General features: G+C 44.3%; 1 protein-coding gene across 1 annotated transcript; it reads right to left on the bottom strand.

The window, feature by feature from the left end:
* Positions 1-1,165: 1,165 nt before the first annotated feature.
* Positions 1,166-2,146, bottom strand: LOC134965300 (olfactory receptor 5V1-like). The gene has a single exon (XM_063941777.1). The coding sequence runs from the start codon at positions 2,144-2,146 to the stop codon at positions 1,166-1,168; it is 981 nt and encodes a 326-aa protein (XP_063797847.1).
* Positions 2,147-25,660: the final 23,514 nt, after the last annotated feature.

A 25,660-nucleotide genomic window follows, 5' to 3' on the forward strand; every position in this document is an offset into this window, starting at 1 on the left:
ATTAGGATTGTGGAGACTCTCCTTGTGTCTATCATTCCATCTCTGACCAAGGAGTTTACTGCCACACCCGTTGGTAACCCTTTAGGGTTTTGCTGTTGCCCTTAGCAACAGCATTTCGGGTTCTCTACGTATTAAAACACAACATCTTGCTTTTTCCATCTGAGCATTACTAATACTAGGGAGACACCCAGTTTCTTAGCCTCTGGGCTTCTCTGTTCACTTTGTGTTTATTTTGTTACCCTATCACCTTCTGTGTACGTAATGTCATATTCCCCAGTCTGTCTGTGAGTTCATTTGTTTTGCATCCCTATCCGTTCAGACACCAGTACATTCCTGCAGGCACTGGTGTGCATAACAGTTCAAACACCAGTACATTCCTGCAGGCACTGGTGTGCATAAGAGTTCAGACACCAGTACATTCCTGCAGGCACTGGTGTGCATAACAGTCGCATAGTGAGAATCGGGCATAGCCCGAATCTCACCGTGTGTATGGGCCATAAGGCTTGGATGGATACTACTTTGACAATTAAGCAACAGAGTTTGCCAAGGTGATGCTGGTAAATATTTGGGTCTACCTTGTTTGTTATGTACAGCAAATAATTGAATATGAGACTGCATTTAATTACTGTATGTAAGTTTAGCCTCTTTATATTAAAGGGAATTCAAAATACAGTTTTTTCTAAAAAAAAATACATTAAAAAAAGGTCTCATTATTTTCTTATGTTCCACACAAATAACCACTGATGGGTTTCTAACCAGCATCTGCTGAGACCATTTTTAATGGTGGAACTTGTCACATTCCAACATCAGTATCACAATTTTTTATTTTTTTTCAGATGCTTTTTATTGTCTGTGATTAGTATCTTTGCTTCTTTTAATAGCGTGAATAAAATGTTAGCAAAATTGCCACAAAAAGTATTTTTTAATAAAAATTAAAAAGTGGACTAACAGCAAATGTGATTTTTTTTTTTACATTTTTATAAACACCACAGATAAATACTTTGCATTTGTTGCTTCTGCATTAATACGCTTATCCAAAATAGGAAAAAAGGAGAATTAAAATATGTACTTGAAAAAGATAGCAAATTAATTTATATGAGCATAAATATGGAAAACAATGATCAAGATAATACTATAAACGAAAAAGCTATTTTATCTACAATTTCTAATATAAAAGCATCTGAATTTTTTTTTTCAAGGCATGTTTAACATCTTTGTTCCTCAGGCAGTAGATAATGGGATTTACAAGAGGAGTCAGAATGCTATACAAGAGAGAAGCCAAACGCTCAACTTCCAAAGAGTAACCTGAAGGTCCAACATAGTTAAAGTTAGCAGTCCCATAGAAAATGGTCACAACGATGAGGTGGGAGGAACAGGTTGAGAAAGCTTTCCATCGGCCTTCAGAAGACTTGATTTTCCAAATCACATAGATGATGTTGACATAGGATATGACAATATAAAGAAATGGAGTAAAACCAAAAAATATACTGACAATGTTCAGCAATAATTTAATGGATGTGGTTGAATTACAAGCCACTTGTATGAGTGGGGGCACATCACAGTAGAAGTGATTGATGCTCTGTTCCAATTGACAGAATGTGAGGTTTGTGGTCATGACTGTATGAATAATGGAGTTTAGGATTCCACTCAGCCATGACACCGCAGCCAGACTGGCACACACTTTGTAGCTCATGACCACTGGATAATGTAGTGGGTTACATATGGCAATGAAACGGTCATATGCCATGACAGCCAATAGAATACACTCCGTTCCTCCTAGTGACACAAACAGAGACAACTGTGCAATACATTTGTGGTAAGAAATCTTTCTGTTGCCTGTTACGCAGTTATATAAGATGACGGGAAGTGTGACAGATGAGTAACAGATGTCCAACAAGGACAGGTTACTCAGGAAAAAAAACATGGGAGTGTGCAGCTTTGCATCGATCCTAATGATAGCAAAAATGCAGGAATTACCAAACAAGATACTACAATAAATAATAAAAAACAAAATAGTTATAAAAGCCCAGTAATCTGAAAAATTCAGTAATAAGAAATTCCTAAGTGTTGTCTGGTTTTCAGGCTTTTGGGTTTCAATAAATGGCATCTGAAAACATAAGAAGAAATCAACAAAAAGTAAATCCATCGTGGACAGATAGCATAATGAAAATAACATGGATAGAACTAAACTTTTTTCTTCATTTTCGTTTCCTTTTCTGACATTATCACTTTTAAAAGCACAATTGTTTGGACTATTATTCACATTACACCACATGTAGTGCTCCTGATTCATATTACACCACATAGTAGTGCCCCTTATTCACATTACGACACATAGTAGTGTCCCTTATTCATGTTATGTCACTGAGTAGTGTCACTTATTGATGTTACACTACACAGTAGTACCCTGTATACACGTTATGCCACACAGTAGTGCCCCTTATACACAATGCCCACAGTAGTTCCCCTTATTCACATTACATCACAGAATAGTACCCATTATACTCATAATGCCCACAGTAGTGCCCCTTACACATAATGCCAACAGTAGTAGGGCCGCTTATACACATAATGCCCACAGTAGTAGTGCTCCGTACACCTAATGCCCACAGTAGTGCCACTTATACACATAATGCCCCATGAAGTGCCATTTAAACACATAATGCCCACAGAAGTGCTGCTTATACACATAATGGCCACAGTAGTAGTGCCCTTATACACATAATGCCCACTGTAGTGTCCATTATACACATTTCTGCCTCTGTCACTCCAGCAGCTCACTGCCATGTCCCTCCAGCAGCTTTTCCACCTCTCTGTGTCCCACCAGCCCCCTCTCACCTTGTCTTTAGCATTCACAAAGCCAGCTCCTCTTCGTGGATCTTCTTGATGTCAGTGGCAGTGACAGCATGATATCACATATGCCATGCTGGAAAAGGAAGCCACTGGGACCAGAGAAGGGGATGAATGCAATCTGATAGACACAGCATGTGTGAGTACCAGGAGGGGTGGGCCACAGGCGAAGGAGGACCATGGAGCTGCTAGGACCTGAGGAAGGGGGAAGTGGCTGCAGTTCTAAGTGACACTAGTGCCGCCAGCATCATCTATTGATATGGGTGTTGAAATTACTGTGCAGGGCCATGGCATAGGTGGAACTAGTTTCCCCTACCATTACAGGTGATGGAACTCACTTCCGCGACCCCCCCTTACAGTGGCGGCTCTAGAGCTGGGGCTGCAGCACAGTCCAAAATTCAAATAGGGGAGCCGCACCAACTGCCAGCGATTCCCGGCCGGTGAGGTTTGGCAGCATTTGGGGTGGCAGTTGGTGTGGCTCCCCTATTTGAATTTTGAACTGTGCCACAACCTCGCCTCTGGAGCCACCACTGCGTCTCACACCATTGCTTTAGGTCTGAGTGGTGCTGAAATTCTATATTCTTGAGGTCCATTGTCCTCTACTATGCTAGTAATCCGAAGAAATAGAGAATATGTAAGTGCGCAGTCAGCAGCAGCTGGTAAGGGGATGGTCGGTTCCCCAATAAACTAAAGAAGAAAAAACACAGGATACCAGCGCTGGCTGTACAAATTATAAAAAGACGGTTTGCTGAATATAAAATACAATTTATTAGACCATTAAAAAACAGGAATCAATTCCTATTATATGATAGATACACTTGCAATCATAATCTCTCACTGGAGAGATGTATTAAAAGGTCCACTCTTCTCTGAGACATGTGTTGTAAAGGCTAGGACAATCTCCAGATGGCACTCACTGTAGCAGAAATAGTTACCAGTTCCTCATTAGACGTGTGTGATGGCATCAGCTTTAGGAAGAGTCCATTGCTAGCTGCAGATGTGGATCGGTCTTTATTTGTGGTCATTTCCCAGTGATAGGAACAGTGTCCAATTGTAGCCCAAAGTGTCAGAGTCCCGGTATCATATCAGAGAGTGGTGTCCAAGTCGGTGAATAGGCTCAACGCGTTTCGCTGGCAACAAAGTGATCCAGCTTCTGAGGATCCTGTGTTTTTTCTATGCTAGTAATCCACTTGTTTTATATTATTACATAGATGTCAGTAAAAAAAATAAAAATCTAATTTAACTAAATTGACTTTATCAATATATCAGCACTAAAACACACTGCTCCCTATAACAAACATGAAATAAAATCTATTCTGGTGCTGTGAGATATTAAATTTCCATCTGTGTCACTGCTGCACAAACTGCACCTGTGTAATGCCTTATTCTAACCAAAAAACCCATTAAAATAAAAACAGGAGTAGTTATATTCTGTGTATTGTACAGCAATGCCATAAGAATTTGGCAGACAACATTCACTCTTTTCTACAGTATAATTATAATGACAGTTCTGTTTTCTGTGTCATTTTAGTCTTGTACCGTAACCTATGATGGAAAAATACGGAAAGATTATATCTACCCAATATTATTTCTGTGATAAGAACATTATTGATGTACTGTATACAGTAGGAGCAAAGATGCAGAGAAACACACAAGGACCTATTTAATGTTTGAATAATGCATTGTTATAATTTATACTAGTTACCAGCTCGTCAAAATGATGGAACAACATAACAGTAATGTCAGCGCCAGCGGCTCTGTGTACCCGGACGGAGCAACACCTGAATTGCTCCATTGGGCACCATCTAATGGCCACCTGCCCGCAACATACTTGAATTTCCCCCATAGAGGTGAGGACCAGGGTTAGCCTTTTATTATATAGGATATGTCTGTCTCAGGCATTTTTACATTACACCGTGTTTTTTTAAAAGCAAATTGTATTTGATATTTGATGATGATAGATAGATACACTATGTAGACAGTAGCGGATCTTGCCACGGGCAAGCAGGACTTTTGCCCGGGGCGCCGCCTTCCGGAGGGTGCCGGCGCCATCTGGAGGGCGCCGCACCAGGGCAAGATCCGCTGCTGCTGTGCCCCCCGCTGCCCCCCGCTGCCGCTGGCCGCTGTGAAGGGAAACTAGAGTTTCCCTTCGTGGAGAGGTCCTTTACAGTGCGGTGCGCGATGACGTCATCGCGCACCGCACAGCAAAAGGTACTCTCCACGAAGGGAACTAGACGCTACGTGTCTAGCTTCCCTTCGTGGAGAGGACCTTTGCTGTGCGGTGCGCGATGACGTCATCGCGCACCGCACATTAAAGGACCTCTCCACGAAGGGAAACTCTAGTTTTCCTTCACAGCGGCCAGCGGCAGCGGGGGGCACATTTCAGAGCGCTACAGTAGTCTGTACAGGGGGCATAAATGACCACGCCCCCTGTACAAAGTCACGCCACCCATTGCCGCCTGGGGCGCGCAAAGCCCCAGAACCGGCCCTGTATGTAGACAATAGTGATTGGACACCTCCCCCCAGGCCCGGCGCTACCCGCTCAGCGAAGGGATGCAGTGCAGGGAGGCGCTGGGACGGATAGGCGCTTCCCCTGCTCTGCATCCCTTCCCTGCTGTGCCGTCCTGTCCCCCCTCCTGCTGCTGCTGCTGCCAGTGCTGTGTCTGTCACTGTATGACAGGCACTGGCAGCGGGCACCTGCAGCATGAAAAGCCTCCTCCCTCCCCTCCCCTCACCTGTGCTATGTGACAGCGCCGAGTACGGGACAGAAGGGGGCGGAGCTACACGGGACGGAAGGGGGCGTGGCTACACGGACCAGGCTGCTGTACAGAGGGAGACTGGCTTAGGTAAGTGGAGGGTGAGAGAGAAGTGTGTGTGTGTGTATATGGTGGGTGTGTATGTGTGTGTGTATATATGTGTGAAGTGTGTGTGTGGTATATCTGTGCGCGCGCTTTATGGACGCTACTACTGGGGGGGCATTGCGTATAACGACGCTACTACTGGGGGGGGGATTACATGTAAGAACGCTACTACTACTGGGGGGGCATTACGTATAAGGACGCTACTACTACTGGGGGGGGGCATTACGTATAAGGACGCTACTACTACTGGGGAGGGGCATTACGTATAAGGACGCTATTACTACAGGGGTGCACTACGTATAAGGACGCTACTACTACTGGGGGGGGGCATTACGTATAAGGACGATACTACTACTGGGGTGCACTACGTATAAGGACGCTACTACTACTGGGGGGGGGCATTACTTATAAGGACGATACTACTACTTGGGGGCATTATGTATAAGGACGCTACTATTACTGGGAGGGCATTACGTATAACAATGCTACTACTGGGGGGAGGGCATTACGTATAAGGATGCTACTACTGCGCAGAGCATTATGTATGAGGACGGTACTACTACTGGGGGCGCATTACGTATAAGAACGCTACTACTACTGGGGGGGACATTACGTATAAGGACGCTACTACTACTGGGGGTGCACTACGTATAAGGACACTACTACTACTGGGGGGGCATTACGTATAAGGACGCTACTACTTCTAGGGGGGAATTACGTATAAGGACGCTTCTACTACTGGGGGTGCACTACGTATAAGGACGCTACTACTACTGGGGGGTATTACGTATAAGGACGCGTCTACTACTGGGGGTGCACTACGTATAAGGACGCTACTACTACTGGGGGGCATTATGTATAAGGATGCTACTACTACTGGGGGGTATTATGTATAAGGACACTACTACGGGAGGGGGCATTATGTATAAGGATGCTACTACTACTGGGGGGGATTATGTGTAAGGATGCTACTACTACTGGGGGGGCATTATGTATAAGGACACTACTACTACTACTGGGGGGCATTATGTATAAGGACGTTACTACTACTGGGGGGGCAGTATGTATAAGGACACTACTACTGGGGGGCATTATGTATAAGGACGCTACTACTACTGGGGGGGCATTATGTATAAGGACACTACTACTACTGGGGGGCATTATGTATAAGGATGCTACTATTACTGGGGTGCATTACATATAAGGACGCTACTACTACGGGTGGGGCATTACGTATAAGATTAATAAGATTGTGCTACATTGTGGCGTAATTTTAAATGGGGGTACTATTGTGTGGCCATGCCCCTTACTTGTTAGACCACACCCCTTTTCCTGGCGCGCGCCAAAGAAATATGGGAGGGCGCAAATTTATAGTTTGCAGGGGGGCGCCGAACACCCTAGCACCGGCCCTGCCTCCCCCCCCCCCCCCCCCCGCACTAGCGGACACATGTTCTTAAGGTATAAAACAGGTAGAGGGGCACGGATTAGGTAATTTGTGAAAGAGATGGCTTGCCAGCAGGAGCTAACAGAGTTTGAAAAGAGGATCACTGTAGGCTGCGCAATGTCATGTTTCCAGGGCGAAGCTGGACTGGTATACAGAAGATTTGGTAACCCGGATGGACTGAGCAGCTCAGAGTCCAGATTTTAACCCCATTGAGAACATCTTGGTTGAACTGGAGCGACGGGTGTGGTCACTGTACTTAAGGCGGAATGGCAAAACATACCGCCTGCTGTTGTCCAGGAACTTGTGGACAGTTTGCCAAGTAAGGTGTCACTGCACATGGTGGACTTACAAAGTGCTGACGTCAATAAAATCTTGTTGGGCTATTTGCTGTCAGTGTCCAATCAGTTTTGTCTACAAAGTGTAGATACAATAAATAATAATAAATTAAATTAGACATTTGTGTAATGTCTTTCCAAGATTGTAGTTATGTGACCGGCGGGGCCACATTACCGATGACTACATACCGTCCCCTCACAAACCCGACACTCGGCATGCCAAATAGCAGGGACTATTCCCATGACACCCATCCGAGCCCGCAAGGGGCTTCGTTACACTCCCTTTTCCCCCTCCCCCCAGGCGGCATTATAATCCCCGGGATCCCAAGCGTCGGTCACCCATACCAAACCCTTATATACATTACTTCTTATACATTTTACTCTTTATTTGACGGATAAGATATGTACATGTTGTACATGCTATGTTTAACTGTTCTAGGGTCATTAGGCATTAATTACATGATTACAATATAAAACCCAAAGTTCATTCAACAGCAGGGTGATTTATATTGTATGAAGATTTTCCACCAAACACAGTCAGATTGTCAATTAGTTTGACTCTCTATATATGATTGGATGATTTGTCACCTACATGTGTCAGCTTTGTATATGGTTTGATAAAAACAAAACAAAATATTAAAATAAAAAGCAGATTGAATGATCAGACTGAACGTGAGTAGACTGGATCCGGTCTGAAGATCGACACTGTCTAGGTCGACAATGTTTAGGTCTACCACTATAGGTCGACAGTCACTAGGTCGACAGGGTCTGAAGGTCGACAGGGTTTCTGGGTCAACATGTGCCAGGTCAACAGGTCAAAAGGTCAACATGAGTTTTTCAATTTATTTTCTTTTTTTAAACTTTTTCATACTTAACGATCCACGTGTACTACGATTGGAATGGAAATCTGTGAGCGATGCGAGCCATGCAAGGGGACACGGTGCACTAATTTGGCTTCCCAGTCACTGTACGGAGAAAACAACACCAAAAAAACCCATGAAAAATTAATGTCGACCTTTTGACCTGTCGACCTAGAAACCCTGTCGACTTAGTGACTGTCGACCTATAGTGGTCGACCTATAGATTGTCGACCTAGACACTGTCGATTTGATGATCCACACTCAAGTAGACAAGACTACTCCCAAAAATGTAATCCCAGCAGTCTGACCCTTTGTTCTGTAATTTAATATTATACATACAATCCAAGTATGTTAGCAGCAGTAATGTTGTATGTGCAAATGAGCTGTAGATAAAAAATATATTCATATAATACATTATAAAAAAATGTATACACTAACCTCATAAATCCTGAGTAGAATTCTTAGTGGCATAGAAACAATTATAAATACATCTATACATCTATTTTATTGCACTGTAATAGGTTACTTTTCTTGTCTATAGTATATTATCTTATAAAACCAATGTAAATAAGTATTTACACACCCTGCACCTCCCTAATGAAGACCGCTGGAGATTCAGAATATTTATACTGAGAAACTTGTCTGCTGGGAAAATATACTTCCATTGCCAATTAGGTTATAATTAAACCAACTACACACAAATGAAAAACAAACCAAAATATGATGTAACACTTAAAGCGCTTAGGGACATATTTATCACTCTCTGCATCTCAGATGCGGATGTGATGTGATAAATTTGCCTACATTCGCTTTGCAATATTTGACAATATTGCACAAATGTAATAAAATTGTAATGTAATAAATTAAACCTACCTGCCCCAAAATCGGCGATCTGTGGGCTACTTCTCTGTGACCCAATCAGATGATCTGTGTGGTTAGCTATGGTGCAGTGAAAGGGTCTGCAGGACAATCACTGCACCTCTGCTGACCACACAGTACCTGTCACAAGGGTGGTGCGTATGATGCTTGGCACACACCGCATATGCCCTGTGGGTGGAGAACCGTCCGCATCCACCTGTAATCGCCTATGTATTATGCACCACCGCCGCCACCAGCTGCAGCGCTGCCCACTGTAATGTATGTAGCAGTACGTCCGGCTCTCTTGATCTCTTTATTTAAACTATAGGCACCAAAATCTCTAGATACATCACTGCCGCACAGTGACCATGTCATAGAGAGGGAGCCCGCCGATCACCAATCTATGACTGGATGGAAGTTTACTTTTATTTATATTCTATTATAACTATTCTCTGATCTCTGATCAGCCTTTGGTCTATAGAGAGTTAGCATGCAAAAAGGGTAGAGCAGGAATAGGGGAAATGGGAAGCCTGAATAATGCCATCTGAAAATGGTGATATTATCACAAGGCTCCCTCTGGTATATTTTTCAGTTTACATTATCCTGCCTAGGATAGGGGAACACTTGGATGGATAATGCAGACACTTGTTTGGGATAGGGAGAAAACTTCTCTAGGAAAGGGATATTGGTAGCACTTGGGTGATTATTGTGCAAACTGCTGAGTAAGGATGCACCAGGGAGATCATTGTGGGTGGAGGAGGATGCAGAGCAATGATGACATATGAGAAAGGTGATGACGTATGAGGAAGGTGATGATGGGCTGAGGAAGATAATGAGGGCTGTGGGCATTGCTGATGGGCAGGGGAAGGTTATAAGGGGCTGAGAGGCAGAGGAAGGTTATGAGGGGCTGAGAGGTAGAGGAAGGTGCTGTGGGGCAGAGGAAAGTGTTGTGGGGCAGAGGATGGTGCTGAGGGGCAGAGCATGGCGCAGAGTGGCTGAGGAAGGTGCTAAGGGGCTGTGGAATCTAATGATGGCTGAGAAAGGTAATGAGGGCTCAGTATGGTGCTGAGGGGCAGAGGGAGGTGCTGAGGGCTGATGGCTGAGGAAGTTAATGAGGGCTGAGAAAGGTAATGAGAGCTGAGTACAGTGCTGAGGAGCAGAGGAAGATAGCGAGTGGCTGAGGAAGGTGGTGAGGGACTGAGGAAGGTGATGAGGAGCTAAGGATGGTGATGAGGAGCTGTGAAAGGTAATGAGGACTGAGGAAGGTAATGAGGCTGAGTACAGTGCTGATGAGCAGAGGTAGTGGCTGAGGGACTGAGGAATGTGATGAGGGGCTGAGGATGGTGATGAGGAGCTGTGGAAGGTAAAGAGGGCTGAGGAAGGTAATGAGGGCTCAGTATGGTGCTGATGGGCTGAGCAAGGTGATGATGGGCTGAGGAAGGTGATGAGGGGCAGAGGAAGGTGCTGAGGATGGTGATGAGAGCCTGAGAATAGTGATGAGGGGCTGGGGTGATGAGGCCTGCGGACAGTAATAAGGTGCTGAGGGCCCAGGTGAGGGAATAGGACCAAGTTCACACCCACTGGTTTGGTCTGGACTCTCCTGTGGGAGGCACTTATTGGTTTGGACTGAGCAAAATGGAGGCTGGTCTTCTACAATTAGCTCTGCAGCTACTCTATCTGTGACAGCTCAGCAGATGATGTTACTGAGACTTGTTCTTTATTTTTTTTCTGGCTGTGGGGGAAATTAATCAATGTGTCTTTTTTTTGTTGGTCAATCATTGAATTAATGTGTATTATTGTTTTAATCATAGAATTAATGTGTTTTATTGTTTCCTGTGTAAGCCAGTGTGTGTGTTTTTTTTCTGTGTGGGGGCTATTGTATATTTTGTTCCCTTTTGGGCCAATGTTTTTTTCCCCCATGGAACCAATACCTTTTTCCCAGTTGGGAAAAATGTGTGTGTGTGTTTTTTCCTGCAGGGGACCATATATTTGTTTTTTATTTTTATGTGGTGGGGCAATATGCGTTTGTTTTTTCCCTGTGAGGCAGGCCTCCTTGATATTCCTTTTTTTGCTCTTCTGTGGAATAATTTGTTTAATCAAAATGAGAATTTTTTTCCCCTTGATAATAAAAGTATTAATTATGTATAGAATTAGATAGTGACACACCCTATATATATATATATATATATATATATATATATCTATCCGGAAGAACAAGGCGACACTCAGAGGCTTAGAAACGTGCAAACATTTTTTTATGTGCGGTAACGTTTCAGGGACGTACTCCCCTTCAGTATTTATATATACTTTTCTTGATATATACTGCAATGTAAGGAGGTATAATAGATACTATATTCATAAGTTAGATTCCTAAGTTCCAGGAATAGACAGTTGCGCTTTGTTAGATAGTGTAACATTACAGTGATTTATGCTGTCATGAAACAAATCTAAAGGAGTGTTTTAACAGTGTCCCTAGCAGACTTAAAAACGTCCTTTACACCTGTTTGCAGGATGTGTATGTACTCCGTGCTGCAGTATTTGGGAGAGACTTCATGTAAATGTAACTTTTACTATCTTCCCTGCTGGGATTTTTACCTGTGTGTAGTAATAGCAGGCAGGCACCCCCGGAGGGGTGTGGTTCATCAAATCGACAGTGTCTAGGTCGACAATGTTTAGGTCGACCACTATAGGTCAACAGTCACTAGGTCGACATGGATGGAAGGTCGACAGGGTTTCTAGGTCGACATGTGCTAGGTCGACAGGTCTAAAGGTCGACATGAGGATTTTTTTATTTTTTTTGGTGTCGTTTTCTTCGTAGAGTGACCGGGATCCCAAATTAGTGCACCGCGTTCGCTCGCCATGCTTCGGGCATGGTGCCTTCGCTCCGCTACCGCTTCGCTCGGCACACTTTACCGTTCCAATCGTAGTCCACGTGGATCGTTAAGTATGAAAAAATTCAAAAAAAGAAAAAAAATGTGAAAAACTCATGTCGACCTTTAGACCTGTCGACCTTTAGACCTGTCGACCTAGAAACCCTGTCGACCTTCCATCCATGTTGACCTAGTGACTGTCGACCTATAGTGGTCGACCAAAACATTGTCGACCTAGACACTGTCGATCTTCAGACCGGATCCCCCCCCGGAGCCCCTTCAGACGGTCCCCTGCTGCTGCCGCCGCTGCTACTATTTCATCTCCATGGTGCGCTGGAGGGCACACGGCAGCCAGCGCAGCAGGATGCATTCCACTTCCGCAAACTGGAATGCAAACAGCTAGAGGCCAAATAGCTCCCCCGGTGGCCATTTCTCTGTAGCTAACAGTTGACGCTGCAGATCGGAGCTGAGCTCTGATCTCGGCAGCCAGCCTGCGGGTGGGTGATGGACAGCCACTGAGCGGACAATGGGACCAGCCAAGGGGGATCTGGACCGGTGTCCCGGCCCTGGCTGCAGGTCAGACCGCAGTTTAATATTTATACATGAATGTATATGTAGATTGGAAGTTCTTATGGGTGCTTCAAAGAATGGTGGCTGCCTTCTGTCTTCACTAATGGACCTACCCCAAAATGGTCCAGAGTAGCAATAGTGTTAATAGGAGGGGTGTGAAGAAGATGGCGCTACCACTGGGTGGATAGGAGTAATAAAATAGCTAATGGTACTTACAGGGCCGGTGTTAGGGTGTTTGGTGCCCCTCTGCAAACTATAAATTTGTGCCCTCCCATATTTCACAAAGTGACAGTGCGTGCTGAAGGAACAGCGGTTGACAGGCATCGCTTCTGCACGGAGGTAGAAGGGTGAGTCACCTGTACCAGCACTGATCATCAGAGACCAGCAGGAAACTGGCAGTAGGAGACCTTACACACCACAGAAACAGAAGGGTCTGCAGCTGATGCTGGTCTACTGGATCAGGCTAGCAGAGCAGATTTATGGGGAAGATGCAGGGTCAGAGCTAGACATTTTAGCATTCTGTGCCAGAAAGAGAATTGGTGCCCACCTCTCCCCCATATTTAAAACACGGACAGTGCACGCCAAAAGTGTGTGGCAAAGATATAGGTACAAGGCTTCATGGGGAAGGGGCATGGTCACAATATAATACCAATTCATATTACGCCACACAGTAGTCTCCATTAGTCAAACTACGCCACACTGTAGTACCACTGATACACATTACACCAAATAGAGTCCCTTTTACACATTACACATTACTTCAGGTAGAGTCCCTTTTACGCATTACTCCAGGTAGAGTCCACTTTTACATGTTATGCCAAATAGAGACCCCTTTTACACATTACGCAAGGTAAAGTCCCTTTTACACAATACACATTAGGCAAGGTAGAGCCCCTATCACACATTACGCCAGGTAGAGACCCCTTTTACACATTATGACAGGCAGAGCCCCCTTTTACACATTACGCCAGGTAGAGTCCCTTTTACACATTTCTCCAGGTAGAGTACCTTTTATTCATTACTCCAGGAAGAGACCCCTTTTACACATTACTCCAGGTAGAGTCCCTTTTACACATTGCTCCAAGTAGAGTCCCCTTTTACACATTAGCCAGGTAGAAACTCCTTTTACACATTACGCCAGGTAGAGACCCCTTTACATATTACACAGGTAGAGCCAACTTTTACACATAACTCAAAGTAGAGCCCCATTTTACACATTACAGCAGGTAGGGCCCCTGTCACACATCCAGGTAAAGCCCCCTTTATGTGTGTGTGTCTGTCTGTGTTTATACTTATGTTTTGCTCCGAAGCACCAGCGTCCACCACTACACTCCTTCCGCCCAAATGCTGAAGCTGCAGACTGATAATGTCGATTATCTTACAGGAAAGAAAGCTATACCTTATACACACTTAGAATACACTTTACCATGGAGCCGCTGCGGCCGCTAAACTTAGTACACACACTACGTACTTTATACACTGTTTGCGTACGGAGTCCCGTATCACTGTACGGACTTAGCGTACAAACGCCGCGCTGGGGATACAAAGTACACACAGCGCGCACACACCCAGAGATACACTTTAAACCTTCACAGTAATGCCATGCAATGATAAAACACTTTAAACCTTAGCAGGGCAATGAAGGCACGACACCAATTGTGATTTAACCGCTGGGTTCCGACACCACAGTGGATTATTGCTGAAAGGGGGTTACAATACAAATAATACAATACAATATAACAGAGTAAATGGCTAAATTCAATGGTACATACTTGAGTAGATTCGCTTGCGCTTCCCGGCCCGGTCCTCGGTCATCAAATAGATAACTTTGTGAGTCTTGTGATTTACCAGGCCAGAATCAGGCTCTCTTTATACACTTCTTCCAAAAGCAATACAATAGATACTGTAATCCCTTTGTCCATTGGACACAGGAATGCACTTTTACAGTACAGGAGAGGTCATAGGTCGGTTTGAATAGGTAGGCGATGTCTTTCCCAACTGCTCTTGTGGGTGGTCTCCTCTGGATTTCTGCCGCATACATAATGTACAGTAAATACAGTTTATATCTATATTCTGCTTCTGCACATAACTATCTGCAGGAACATGCGATCTTCCTCAAACCAACACCGGAATGTTACCCTTAAAATACCCTACAGCTGGATACCAAACACCACCTTATGACCTTGTTCTGTCCCCTCCTATTCTGTAAAGGTGAATCCCTTTGTTCTGAAACCATATAAACTGTTGTTAATTTCATATGTGGTGCAGGGGGACTATGTGTACTTTGCGCACTAAACACATTAAATATGTAATGTGTTTTGATAGCTCTCCATGCGTTCACAAACTCTACCGTAAATACCCATACCACGCGCTGATGTGCACGACCGCGGGAGCGACCATACGCAAATTGCGAGTATGTGCACGCACAGCAGAACAAGTACACACGCGGAGGCCATCTGTGTGTTGTTTGTACATGATGTGTGTACTGCAATATTTTTCGATTTTGACAGTCCACCCTTTGGCAGTCACCAATAACTGCCACTATCTAATCACTAAACAGAAAAATATCTACACAATATCTACAGAAGTTTGGATAGTCGGGAGAGAGGGGTAGGTAGGAAATGTATGACCTAGTGGGATAGTAAAAAGCATGTATGTATGTATGAATTCTTGTCTGAGGGGCATGTATAATCGTGCCGTATATTTTCTAAAAAAGCTTTGAGGTATTGCGAAGTATAAATTAAATCCTTCTCATCCCGTACTAAGGGTCTGTAAATGGGCCAACAAACACTACCGAGCTCGGATTGTTCCAACAAATGGGGTGCACATTTAGTTGATGATACACAGAGGGGAGACATATGTGAGTGCTAGTATATGTGGATATCACCTGTCGACTATGTGTGCTATTAACTGGAGGTTGCAGAGATGAAGATAAGACATATATCTAAAATACATTCACATAAACATTTTGGGTAGGGCAGATGTCTTTTCCGGATGGATGTATCTGGGCAGAGGGGGAAACACAAGAGAAACGGGTGAAAGAAACAGGCAATGAAATTCATTTACAATCCTTATCATAACACTGTCTCTATGGACGGGTCATAAATTAAATCTGCTGCTATAACAGCACTCTTGCTCCTTAGACTCATCAATTTTGTGCCGTGCTTGCGCCGCGTCAGAATTCGAACACACCTAAATATAAAACCAATAATTATGACGACTCCCAGGATACAAAGGAGAAACTTCCCTACACTCATAATAACATTTTGAGCCCACTCTCCTAAACCTGAGAACCAATTTCGTGGGTTCAACCATGAGACCCAGCCGGTCAGTTCATTACTCACAGTCGCCAAGGTAAGGTTGTGTTTCCTCCTGAACTCCCACTTCAACTGTAAGATATCGTCCATCTTTTGATCGATAATCTCCGTTGGGTCATCAGTGCTGTTTGTAATATACGTACAGCACTTCACCCCATATTGAGTTGCCAGAGTAACACAGTACCCACCTGTCACGGCTGTGATATAATTCAGGACCATCCTGTGCTGAATCAGTTCCTTCTTGTAAGCTTGTAACTCCCTTCCCGTATACCTGAAGGTGTTGTCATACATCTCAGTGATATTATCTATCAAGTTCGCTAGCGCATGCATATACCTATAATTTATAATTCCTCTGGCAGTACGGGTGATGTCTAATGCGAGAAGGAATTGAATCCCGGTGGATTCGTGGATCAAATCAGAGGCTGTGTGCTCTGTCCTATCTATGAGGTGTCTCTTGACGATGTGTTCATAGTGAGTATGAGTATAAGGAGCCTGAGCACTGCGGTGACCGTCTTTCATCTTATCATGGGTTATGGTCATGACCTCTGGCAGTACTCTCCCAATATAACACAATCCCTCTGAGCTTGGGGCAAGCCACTTGTACGCCTTCCTCCCACATATGAAATAGGCATCATCTGGGAGAACATAGGCGACAAAATATAACATCACCATATTACAAACTTTCCAAGTAAAGAAACCCATCCCCAGTTCTCCCATCTGCTCAGTACAAGTATCGGGCTGGATGATATGAGCACAATACCCTGGCGATACTTTTCCAACCCACATGGTCTTGCTTCCACGAGTATACCTATACTGAAAATACCTCCCACTGTTGGCTATTTGGCATACAAGTTCAGAGTCTATGGGTATCCTATCAGCTCTGTGTGAAAAGGTCATTGTCTGGTTATTCCACGTCACTTCCCAATTTCCCGGTTTTCGGTAATTGGAATTATTAAAACATAATAAGGATCTATCTACATGATACTGGTGGAGCTTCAAACTAGGGGGCCTAGAAATATTGAATTTCTTGTCCACCGGTCTCCCACCCCGTAATTCGAGTACCTCATCTATTGCTAAAGGGTATGGTTCTAATCCTGACTTGCTCTGACCTTGAGGTACCTGTGAGCACACCCAACATTCTGTCTGGTTTAAGACCTTACCCATTAGTGAGAGGTAATCACTCAACAGATGCCGGTCCATGTCGATATTAAGGTTGGACTGACATCTCTGGATGCACCCATCCTCGACTATGTTCTCACAATTCCTACAAATGCAATTTTCCTCAGCCAATAACCCTTCACAGTGCCTCCGAGCTCCCTGACTACCAGATGGCTTTCTGATACTCGCCTTTGCTCGAGTGATGTGTTGCTCTTGAGATTCTACAAATCCATCCTCACCACTCTGTCTGGTTCTTGTATCGCTGTTAGAAGCCTTTTTATGTGGGATGTATGTGCTACAGGTGTGCCAGCTGCTGTCATGAAATTTCTGAGACGCCATAGGGCCCCAAAATCATGCACTACTCCAAAGGCATACCTAGAATCTGTGTATATATTGTCTGACTTACCCTTGGCCAATTCACATGCTCTGGTTAGGGTGACCAGCTCAGCAACTTGTGCTGAGTGGGGTGTGCCCAGGGGTTCAGCTTCTATGATACCTCTGTCATCTACGACTGCGTATCCAGTACACAAGTCTCCCGAGTCCGTCTGTCTGTGGCAACTACCGTCAGTGTAAAAGGTAAAGTCTACGCCTTCCAGTGGGTTGTCACTGATATCAGGTCTCGCAGCAAAAGTCTGATTCAGGTATTCCATACAGTCATGCGTATCAGTGTCTGCACTAAATCCTCCTTCACCATCATTCTCATCCTCCACCCTTTGTGCCTGTCCAGGCACACTTGGCATGTAAGTTGCAGGATTTAGTGCGCTGCATCTCTTAATGTTGATGTTTACAGGGGCCATCAGTGATAATTCCCACCTTGTAAACCGCGCGGATGAGACATGTCTGGTTTGGGCGGAGTTCAGTAAGGCTGATACAGCATGAGGTGTATGGATGGTCAGGTTATGTCCTAACACTACGTCTTCGCTTTTACTTACTAGCAAAGCTATCGCTGCAACACTTCGCAAGCATGTGGGGAGAGACCGTGCTACAGTGTCCAACTGTGCACTGTAGTAAGCTACCGGCCTGCTGGCATCACCATGTCTCTGGATTAAAACTCCTGCTGCGCACCCTGCACTTTCTGTACCGTATAATTCGAAGGGTTTCCCATAATCTGGCATACCTAATGCAGGTGCCTGTGATAGGCACTGTTTGATTCTCTCAAATGCCAGCTCGGACTCATCTGTGTGTGAGATCCGATCTGGTTTGTTCGAAGAGACCATCTCTTGCAAAGGTAAAGCCAGTATGGAGAACCCCGGGATCCAGTTTCGGCAGTACCCACACATTCCAAGGAAAGTGCGGATCTGTTGCTGTGTTTGTGGCAGAGTCATGACGCGAATCGCCTGTATTCTGTCAGTGGTGAGGTGTCTAAGTCCTTGAGTCAAGCAATGTCCCAAATATTTTACCCTGGTCCGGCACAACTGCAACTTATCCTTTGAAACCTTGTGTCCCGTTTGGGAAAGATGAAACAGAAGCTGTTTCGTGTCTTTCAAGGACGATTCGAGTGAATCAGAACACAACAATAAGTCATCGACATACTGTATTAGCACTGATCCACTCTCTGGTTGAAAGGATTGTAAACAGTCATGCAAAGCCTGGGAGAAAATACTTGGGATGTCAATGAAACCTTGGGGAAGTCGAGTCCAGGTGTACTGTACTCCCCTGTATGTAAATACAAAGAGGTATTGGCTGTCAGGGTGCAGAGGGACAGAAAAGAAAGCAGAACAGAGGTCAATAACAGTGAAAAATGTCGCAGTAGGGGGAATTTTCATGAGGATGACAGCTGGATTGGGCACTACGGGGAATTGGCTCTCAACTATCTTGTTTATCCCCCTTAACTCCTGCACTAGCCTGTAACCCCTCCCCTCACTTTTTTTCACAGGGAAGATGGGACTATTGGCAGTGCTGGACGTCCTGACTAGGATGCCCTGTTGTAGCAACCGCTCTATGACGGGGTACACTCCTAATTCTACCTCTGGCTTCAGAGGATACTGAGGGATTTTTGGAGCTATCCTACCATCTTTTACTTGCACTACTACCGGAGCTACATTCGCCATCAATCCAGTGTCTTGTCCATCTTTGGTCCAAAGGGAACCCGGTATTTGTGAGATCATTTCCTCCACCTTTGATGGACACTTGTCTATAACAGCAGAGTGCGACATTAGCCTTTGAGGGGTGTCTAATATATCTTGCACTTCTTGAACGTGATTCTCGGGTATATCCAAGAAGACACCCTCAGGAGTACAATATATGACACACCGCATTTTACACAATAAATCTCTGCCGAGCAGATTAGTCGGAGCCGATGCAGCCAGCAGAAAAGAGTGTTTGATGGAAATATTCGGATGCCGTTTCACCTTCCTTTTTGTCCCTAACAGTAGGGAAATATATTCCTAATTGCAGATTGATTTGTCGTACATTCTCCTGAGTGTACTCATCAGTGAGAGGTACTTCTGCGTCTAAGTTGCAATCAGTTATAAATTTTGCGGGGTCAATATTTAGGGTAAACATACTCGTAGCACTGTTCGCCAATCTTTGTTTGTGGGTTCGGTGACATTACCTAACTCTTTAATGAACCTCTGGCATGCGACTAGATCTTTTCTGGGATCGGGAAATTCTGACATAATTGACCTTAATTCTGTCCGGGACCAGGGACAATGCATGGCAATGTTCCTGATGGGAGTTACTCCCTGAGCGTCAGTCTTCCCATTGGGGACTGCGATCACCCTGACAGGATTTAATTCAATTACATCATTTTGATTTGACTCTACAATGAGAGGTGCTATGGTTTCTGCATAATGTACGGTACGACCTCACTTATCCCTCCACTAGGGGGCCTGACTACTGCTCTTGCTGGTTGGGCCGTGCCCACCTGAGTGTCTTGTATGGTGGCTGCTAGAGAGAGTGCCGATATCGTGCTGGACTCATCCTCTTGTTCGCAGTCCAGGGGAAAATTTAAAACAGGGTACAACTGGCAAGGGTTAGCGTTAGTACATTTTGCAATTACACTTCTATTCTGTACCAATGTATCATTGCCTGTAGCCATTTTCTCCCCAACAATATATGGTGGTGGTGGTGCGGTCGCCATTGTTTTCCCGCTAGGTTTGGAACCTGCTGCGCGAGCTAATTCCCTTTGCATATCCCCCTCCTGTTGCCACAAATTTAAACAATCTGTATGTTTAATCCTTCGTTTCTTGGATTTTATCAGACAAATCCTTAACCTTAAGTTCTGTAATACCTCTGGTTCAAAGCTGCCCACTCTAGGGAATGGTTCCAATCATTGTTAGTCATACATATCCACTCATTGCATAAAACTTTTGTGTGTGAACCATATTTTTCACACATGATAATGATAAACCTTGCTGAGCCTTTTGGCCACAATTCTGCCTGAACCCTGTCTAAACGTCTCTTACTTGAGCAACTGGCTCCCATATTTGTGGGTCTCTTCTAATATCTTTAAAAAATTCCCACAAACACCAAAATACTCAATATAAGTAGACGGTGGAAGTATACCTGAGTGTCTTCCACTCGCTCTCTCCCACGCTGGCCAATACAACGATACACTGTTGATAGCGGATCGCAATGTACCCAACTTAGGGCTCCTATCAGACCTTAGACCGTAATTTCTTTCGTGGAAGTTCTGTTTGGAATATTTTCCTGAGAGAGGCAGTGAAAATTCCTTTTCGGTATCTTTCAACTGGAATTGTTTGTAGGGTGAAAAACAGAGAAATTAGATAACTATCTTTCACCCTTTCCAGTGAAGCCCACCAGGGAGATTTCCCAAAGTTATCAAAGAAAAACCCCTTTGTCTATACAATCACGTCTGCGTATGCTCTTCCACAGCGCATATGACACAATAATATCACGTTGCTCTGTGCTGAACAAACGGACATGTGATGCAATAGCACAGCATGTAGATACTAGTTATCTATATGCCCTACGATTGCTGTAGACCACCTAACTTAGACCACCTAGACCACTAAGAGTTGTATGGGAAACCACTCAGTCCACTAAGACCACCTAGTTAATAATGCAGGGTTGCGAACCCTACGCCACCGGGCCTCTACTAACCCAGTGTATCCACTTAGACCACCTAGACCACCTAGACCACTTAGACCACTTAGTTCTTGGGTTCAGTATCCACTCACTCCTGCATTCGCTCACTCACATACACGTTGTTATTTTTTTTTTCTGTACAGAAAATTAGGATTCATTCAAGTTGGCAGCTTTACCCCCAGAGGCAATTTTTTTTTTTATTTATACTAAATTTTGTTTTCATATTAAATTTCTTTAGAAACCGGGTAGTTTGGTGCTATTGTAGCATAGCTACTGTCCCGCCTTTAAACTAAACGAACTATTGTGTAATTTGTACTTAGCGACCGTATTTCTTACGCAATTTGCGTAAACACGCGATCGTGCGTGTCTTCTTACACTGCATACGCAGTCCCGTACTTTGTCCGAGACACGTGTACAAAACCGTACGTCCGCAATCAAACAAATTCCACAACCTCTATAAATGTGAGCAATACCAACTATAATTGCTCACTTAACACAACACACAGTTTCTTTCTGTATAAACCTTTATAACTAGGCCAGGCTGCGTGTGTGTCTTACACTTACTTCCTTAACATTTATTTTAGTTTTAACTATATAGCAACAAATATCTCCGGTTTCACACAAGTTTAAATGAATCTAGCAAACTGAATGTTATGGCAACACTGTGAGAGAGTATGCAAAGAGTATGGGTGCTGTGTACGCTTTTGGCGCCAAAAGAAATTTCACAGATTTTAAATAGCTTTTTTCCTGTTTACCTTACGAGTTTTACCAGCATCTCTACAAACCATACAGAGCAGACGCCATCTAATCAGCAATTAAGTAGGGTTTTCAGTACATCCATCGACCAAGAAAAGGATACGTAGGATAACTTCCCACCCTTTGCTGATAGATTACGTCTGCTGTGACCTGTTAGGTAGTGAGTATGTGGAAAACCGGAGAGCCCCCAATTGATAATGTCGATTATCTTACAGGAAAGAAAGCTATACCTTATACACACTTAGAATACACTTTACCATGGAGCCGTTGCGGCCGCTAAACTTAGTACACACGCTACGTACTTTATACACTGTTTGCGTACGGAGTCCCGTATCACTATACGGACTTAGCGTACAAACGCCGCGCTGGGGGTACAAAGTACACACAGCGCGCACACACCCAGAGATACACTTTAAACCTTCACAGTAATGCCATGCAATGATAAAACACTTTAAACCTTAGCAGGGCAATGAAGGCACGACACCAATTGTGATTTAACCGCTGGGTTCCGACACCACAGTGGATTATTGCTGAAAGGTGGTTACAATACAAATAATACAATACAATATAACAGAGTAAATGGCTACATTCAATGGTACATACTTGAGTAGATTCGCTTGCACTTCCCGGCCCGGTCCTCGGTCATCAAATAGATAACTTTGTGAGTCTTGTGATTTACCAGGCCAGAAGCAGGCTCTCTTTATACACTTCTTCCAAAAGCAATACAATAGATACTGTAATCCCTTTGTCCATTGGACACAGGAATGCACTTTTACAGTACAGGAGAGGTCATAGGTCAGTTTGAATAGGTAGGCGATGTATTTCCCAACTGCTCTTGTGGGTGGTCTCCTCTGGATTCCCGCCGCATACATAATGTACAGTAAATACAGTTTATATCTATATTCTGCTTCTGCACATAACTATCCGCAGGAACATGCGATCTTCCTCAAACCAACACCGGAATGTTACCCTTAAAATACCCTACAGCTGGATACCAAACACCACCTTATGACCTTGTTCTGTCCCCTCCTATTCTGTAAAGGTGAATCCCTTTGTTCTGAAACCATTTAAACTGTTGTTAATTTCATATGTGGTGCAGGGGGACTATGTGTACTTTGTGCACTAAACACATTAAATATGTAATGTGTTTTGATAGCTCTCCATGCGTTCACAAACTCTACCGTAAATACCCATACCACGAGCTGATGCACACGACCGCGGGAGCGACCATACGCAAATTGCGAATATGTGCACGCACAGCAGAACAAGTACACGCGTGTAGGCCATCTGTGTGTTGTTTGTACGTGATGTGTGTACTGCAATATTTTTCGACTTTGACAAGACACACAAGCCAGGAGGGGTGGACCATAATGAAGGATGGGAATCTGCAGCATTGCCTGGCTACATATGCCCCAAGTAGCTGGGGGCGCTGCAGCTACAGTACCATGCGGCAGACAGATGGACATAGGTTCTAATTCAGCATGAGTTGTAGTTGTACAAAAAATTGCACAAATACAATCCTTTACACTGACATGCGTGGGGACACAGTTTAACCTTGCGCATGTGCACAGGTGCTGAAATTGCTCAACATGATTTCAGCAACATTGCGATTCATGCTGCATCACCCCCATAGTGTGGTGGTGGTTCAGCCTTGAGGCTGCTTCCAGCGGTTCTGCACCCACTGTGCATAAACGCTGTGCACCAGGCACCGCTGGCAGAGCGCTAGTTTGGCCCTGTGCATGGTTTTGCAGGGGAAGGGGGCACAGTGGCTGGGAGAGAGCACAGGGTGAGGGTGGGGTTGACACAATAACTGGGTGACACAGTGACTGGTACAGAACACAGAGGGGGGTTTGATGCACTGGGAGAGAACACACAGGGGGTGTGACACAGTGACAGATGACATGGGGGGGTATCACAGTGACAGAACACCGGGGGCACAGTGACAGAGCACGGGGGGTTGTGTGACACAATGACAGGGGGGTGACATAGTGACAGAACACAGGGGTGACATAGTGACAGAACACAGGGGGTGACACAGTAACAGAACACAGGGGGTGACACAGTGACAGAACACGGTGGGTGTGACACAGTGACAGAACACAGGGGTGTGACACAGTGACAGAACATGGGAGTGTGACACAGTGACAGAACACCGTGTCCTCCCTGGTAATGCCTCCTCAACCAACGCGTTTCGAGTACATAACTCTTTATCAAAGCATGCCCCTCCTGGAAGAAAGCACCTCCCCCCATGTAATGCTTGCATAATGTGTTTTACTTGGTTTTATCTGGATTTTATTTGTTTGTTCAGTGTGTGTAAATAAATATGTTTTTTACATTAACCACGCTGCTTCTGAGAATTGGTTTGACACACAAAAGATACCATTATATGAGGATCCCTGCAATTTTAACCATGAGTGAATGGTACGATTTCATCTCTTGCCAATTTTAAAGATACCTTTATATGCATCAACACACCCCTTTTCGCTGTAAGTTAGGTGTGTTATAACGGTTTTAAAGCATCTGCTACAGTAGATACAGGAGAGAATCTTGGTTTATCCATATATAAAGATACCTTTACACGCTTGATTAAGAGTCTCACTTTGTAAGTGAGGTACGCCATTTGAAGTGTACATTTGAAGAATATGTTTTCACTAGTTTTGTCACTTCAAAAAATGTTATATCAATAATATGATTGTGGAGAGATCACTGCACATGATGTTTTCTTCATGTTATACCTTCCATATATCTATGAGCGAACTATTCACCGTTTGAAGCCACAACTTCATTAGAAGAAAGGTTTTACATCAGCTCAGTACCATTAGTTATTTCATTACGCCTATACACCTAGTGGTAGCGCCATCTTCTTCACACCCCTCCTATTAACACTAATATTTATTAGCGATGAGCGGGTTCAGTTCTCCGAGATCCGAACCCCCCCGAACTTCACCTATTTTACATGGTTCCGAGGCAGCCTCGGATCTTCCCGCCTTGCTCGGTTAACCCGAACGCAGACGAACGTCATCATCCCGCTGTCGGATTCTCGCGAGATTCGTATTCTATATAAAGAGTCGCGCGTCGCGGCCATTTTCACTCGTGCATTGAAGATTGAACGGAGAGGACGTGGCTGCGTTCTCTCCCTGAAAAGCTCTGTAATCTGTGCTCAGTGTGCTGCAAATATCTGTGCTCAGTGTGCTGAAAATATCTACGTTCTCTGCCTGAAAACGCTCCATATCTGTGCTCAGTGTGCTGCAAATATCTGTGCTCAGTGTGCTGCAAATATCTGTGCTCAGTGTGCTGCAAATATCTGTGCTCAGTGTGCTTTATTGTGGGGACTGGGGACCACGAGTATATAATTATACTTATAGTATAGTGCAGTACAGTAGGCCATTGCTGTATCTTGCAGCTCTGTGTCACTGCAAGTATCCATTCCATATCTGTGCTGCATTTTTGTGAGCAGTATATATAGTATTACAGTGCAGCATTTTGGTGACCCAACAGTATATATTTGTGTACAGTAGGCCATTGCTGTATCTTGCAGCTCTGTGTCACTGCAAGTATCCATTCCATATCTGTGCTGCATTTTTGTGAGCAGTATATATAGTATTACAGTGCAGAATTTTGGTGACCCAACAGTATATAGTTGTGTACAGTAGGCCATTGCTGTATCTTGCAGCTCTGTGTCACTGTAAGTATCCATTCCATATCTGTGCTGCATTTTTGTGAGCAGTATA

The sequence above is a fragment of the Pseudophryne corroboree genome, chromosome 10, assembly GCF_028390025.1.
Source record: "Pseudophryne corroboree isolate aPseCor3 chromosome 10, aPseCor3.hap2, whole genome shotgun sequence".
Lineage (NCBI taxonomy): Eukaryota > Metazoa > Chordata > Amphibia > Anura > Myobatrachidae > Pseudophryne > Pseudophryne corroboree.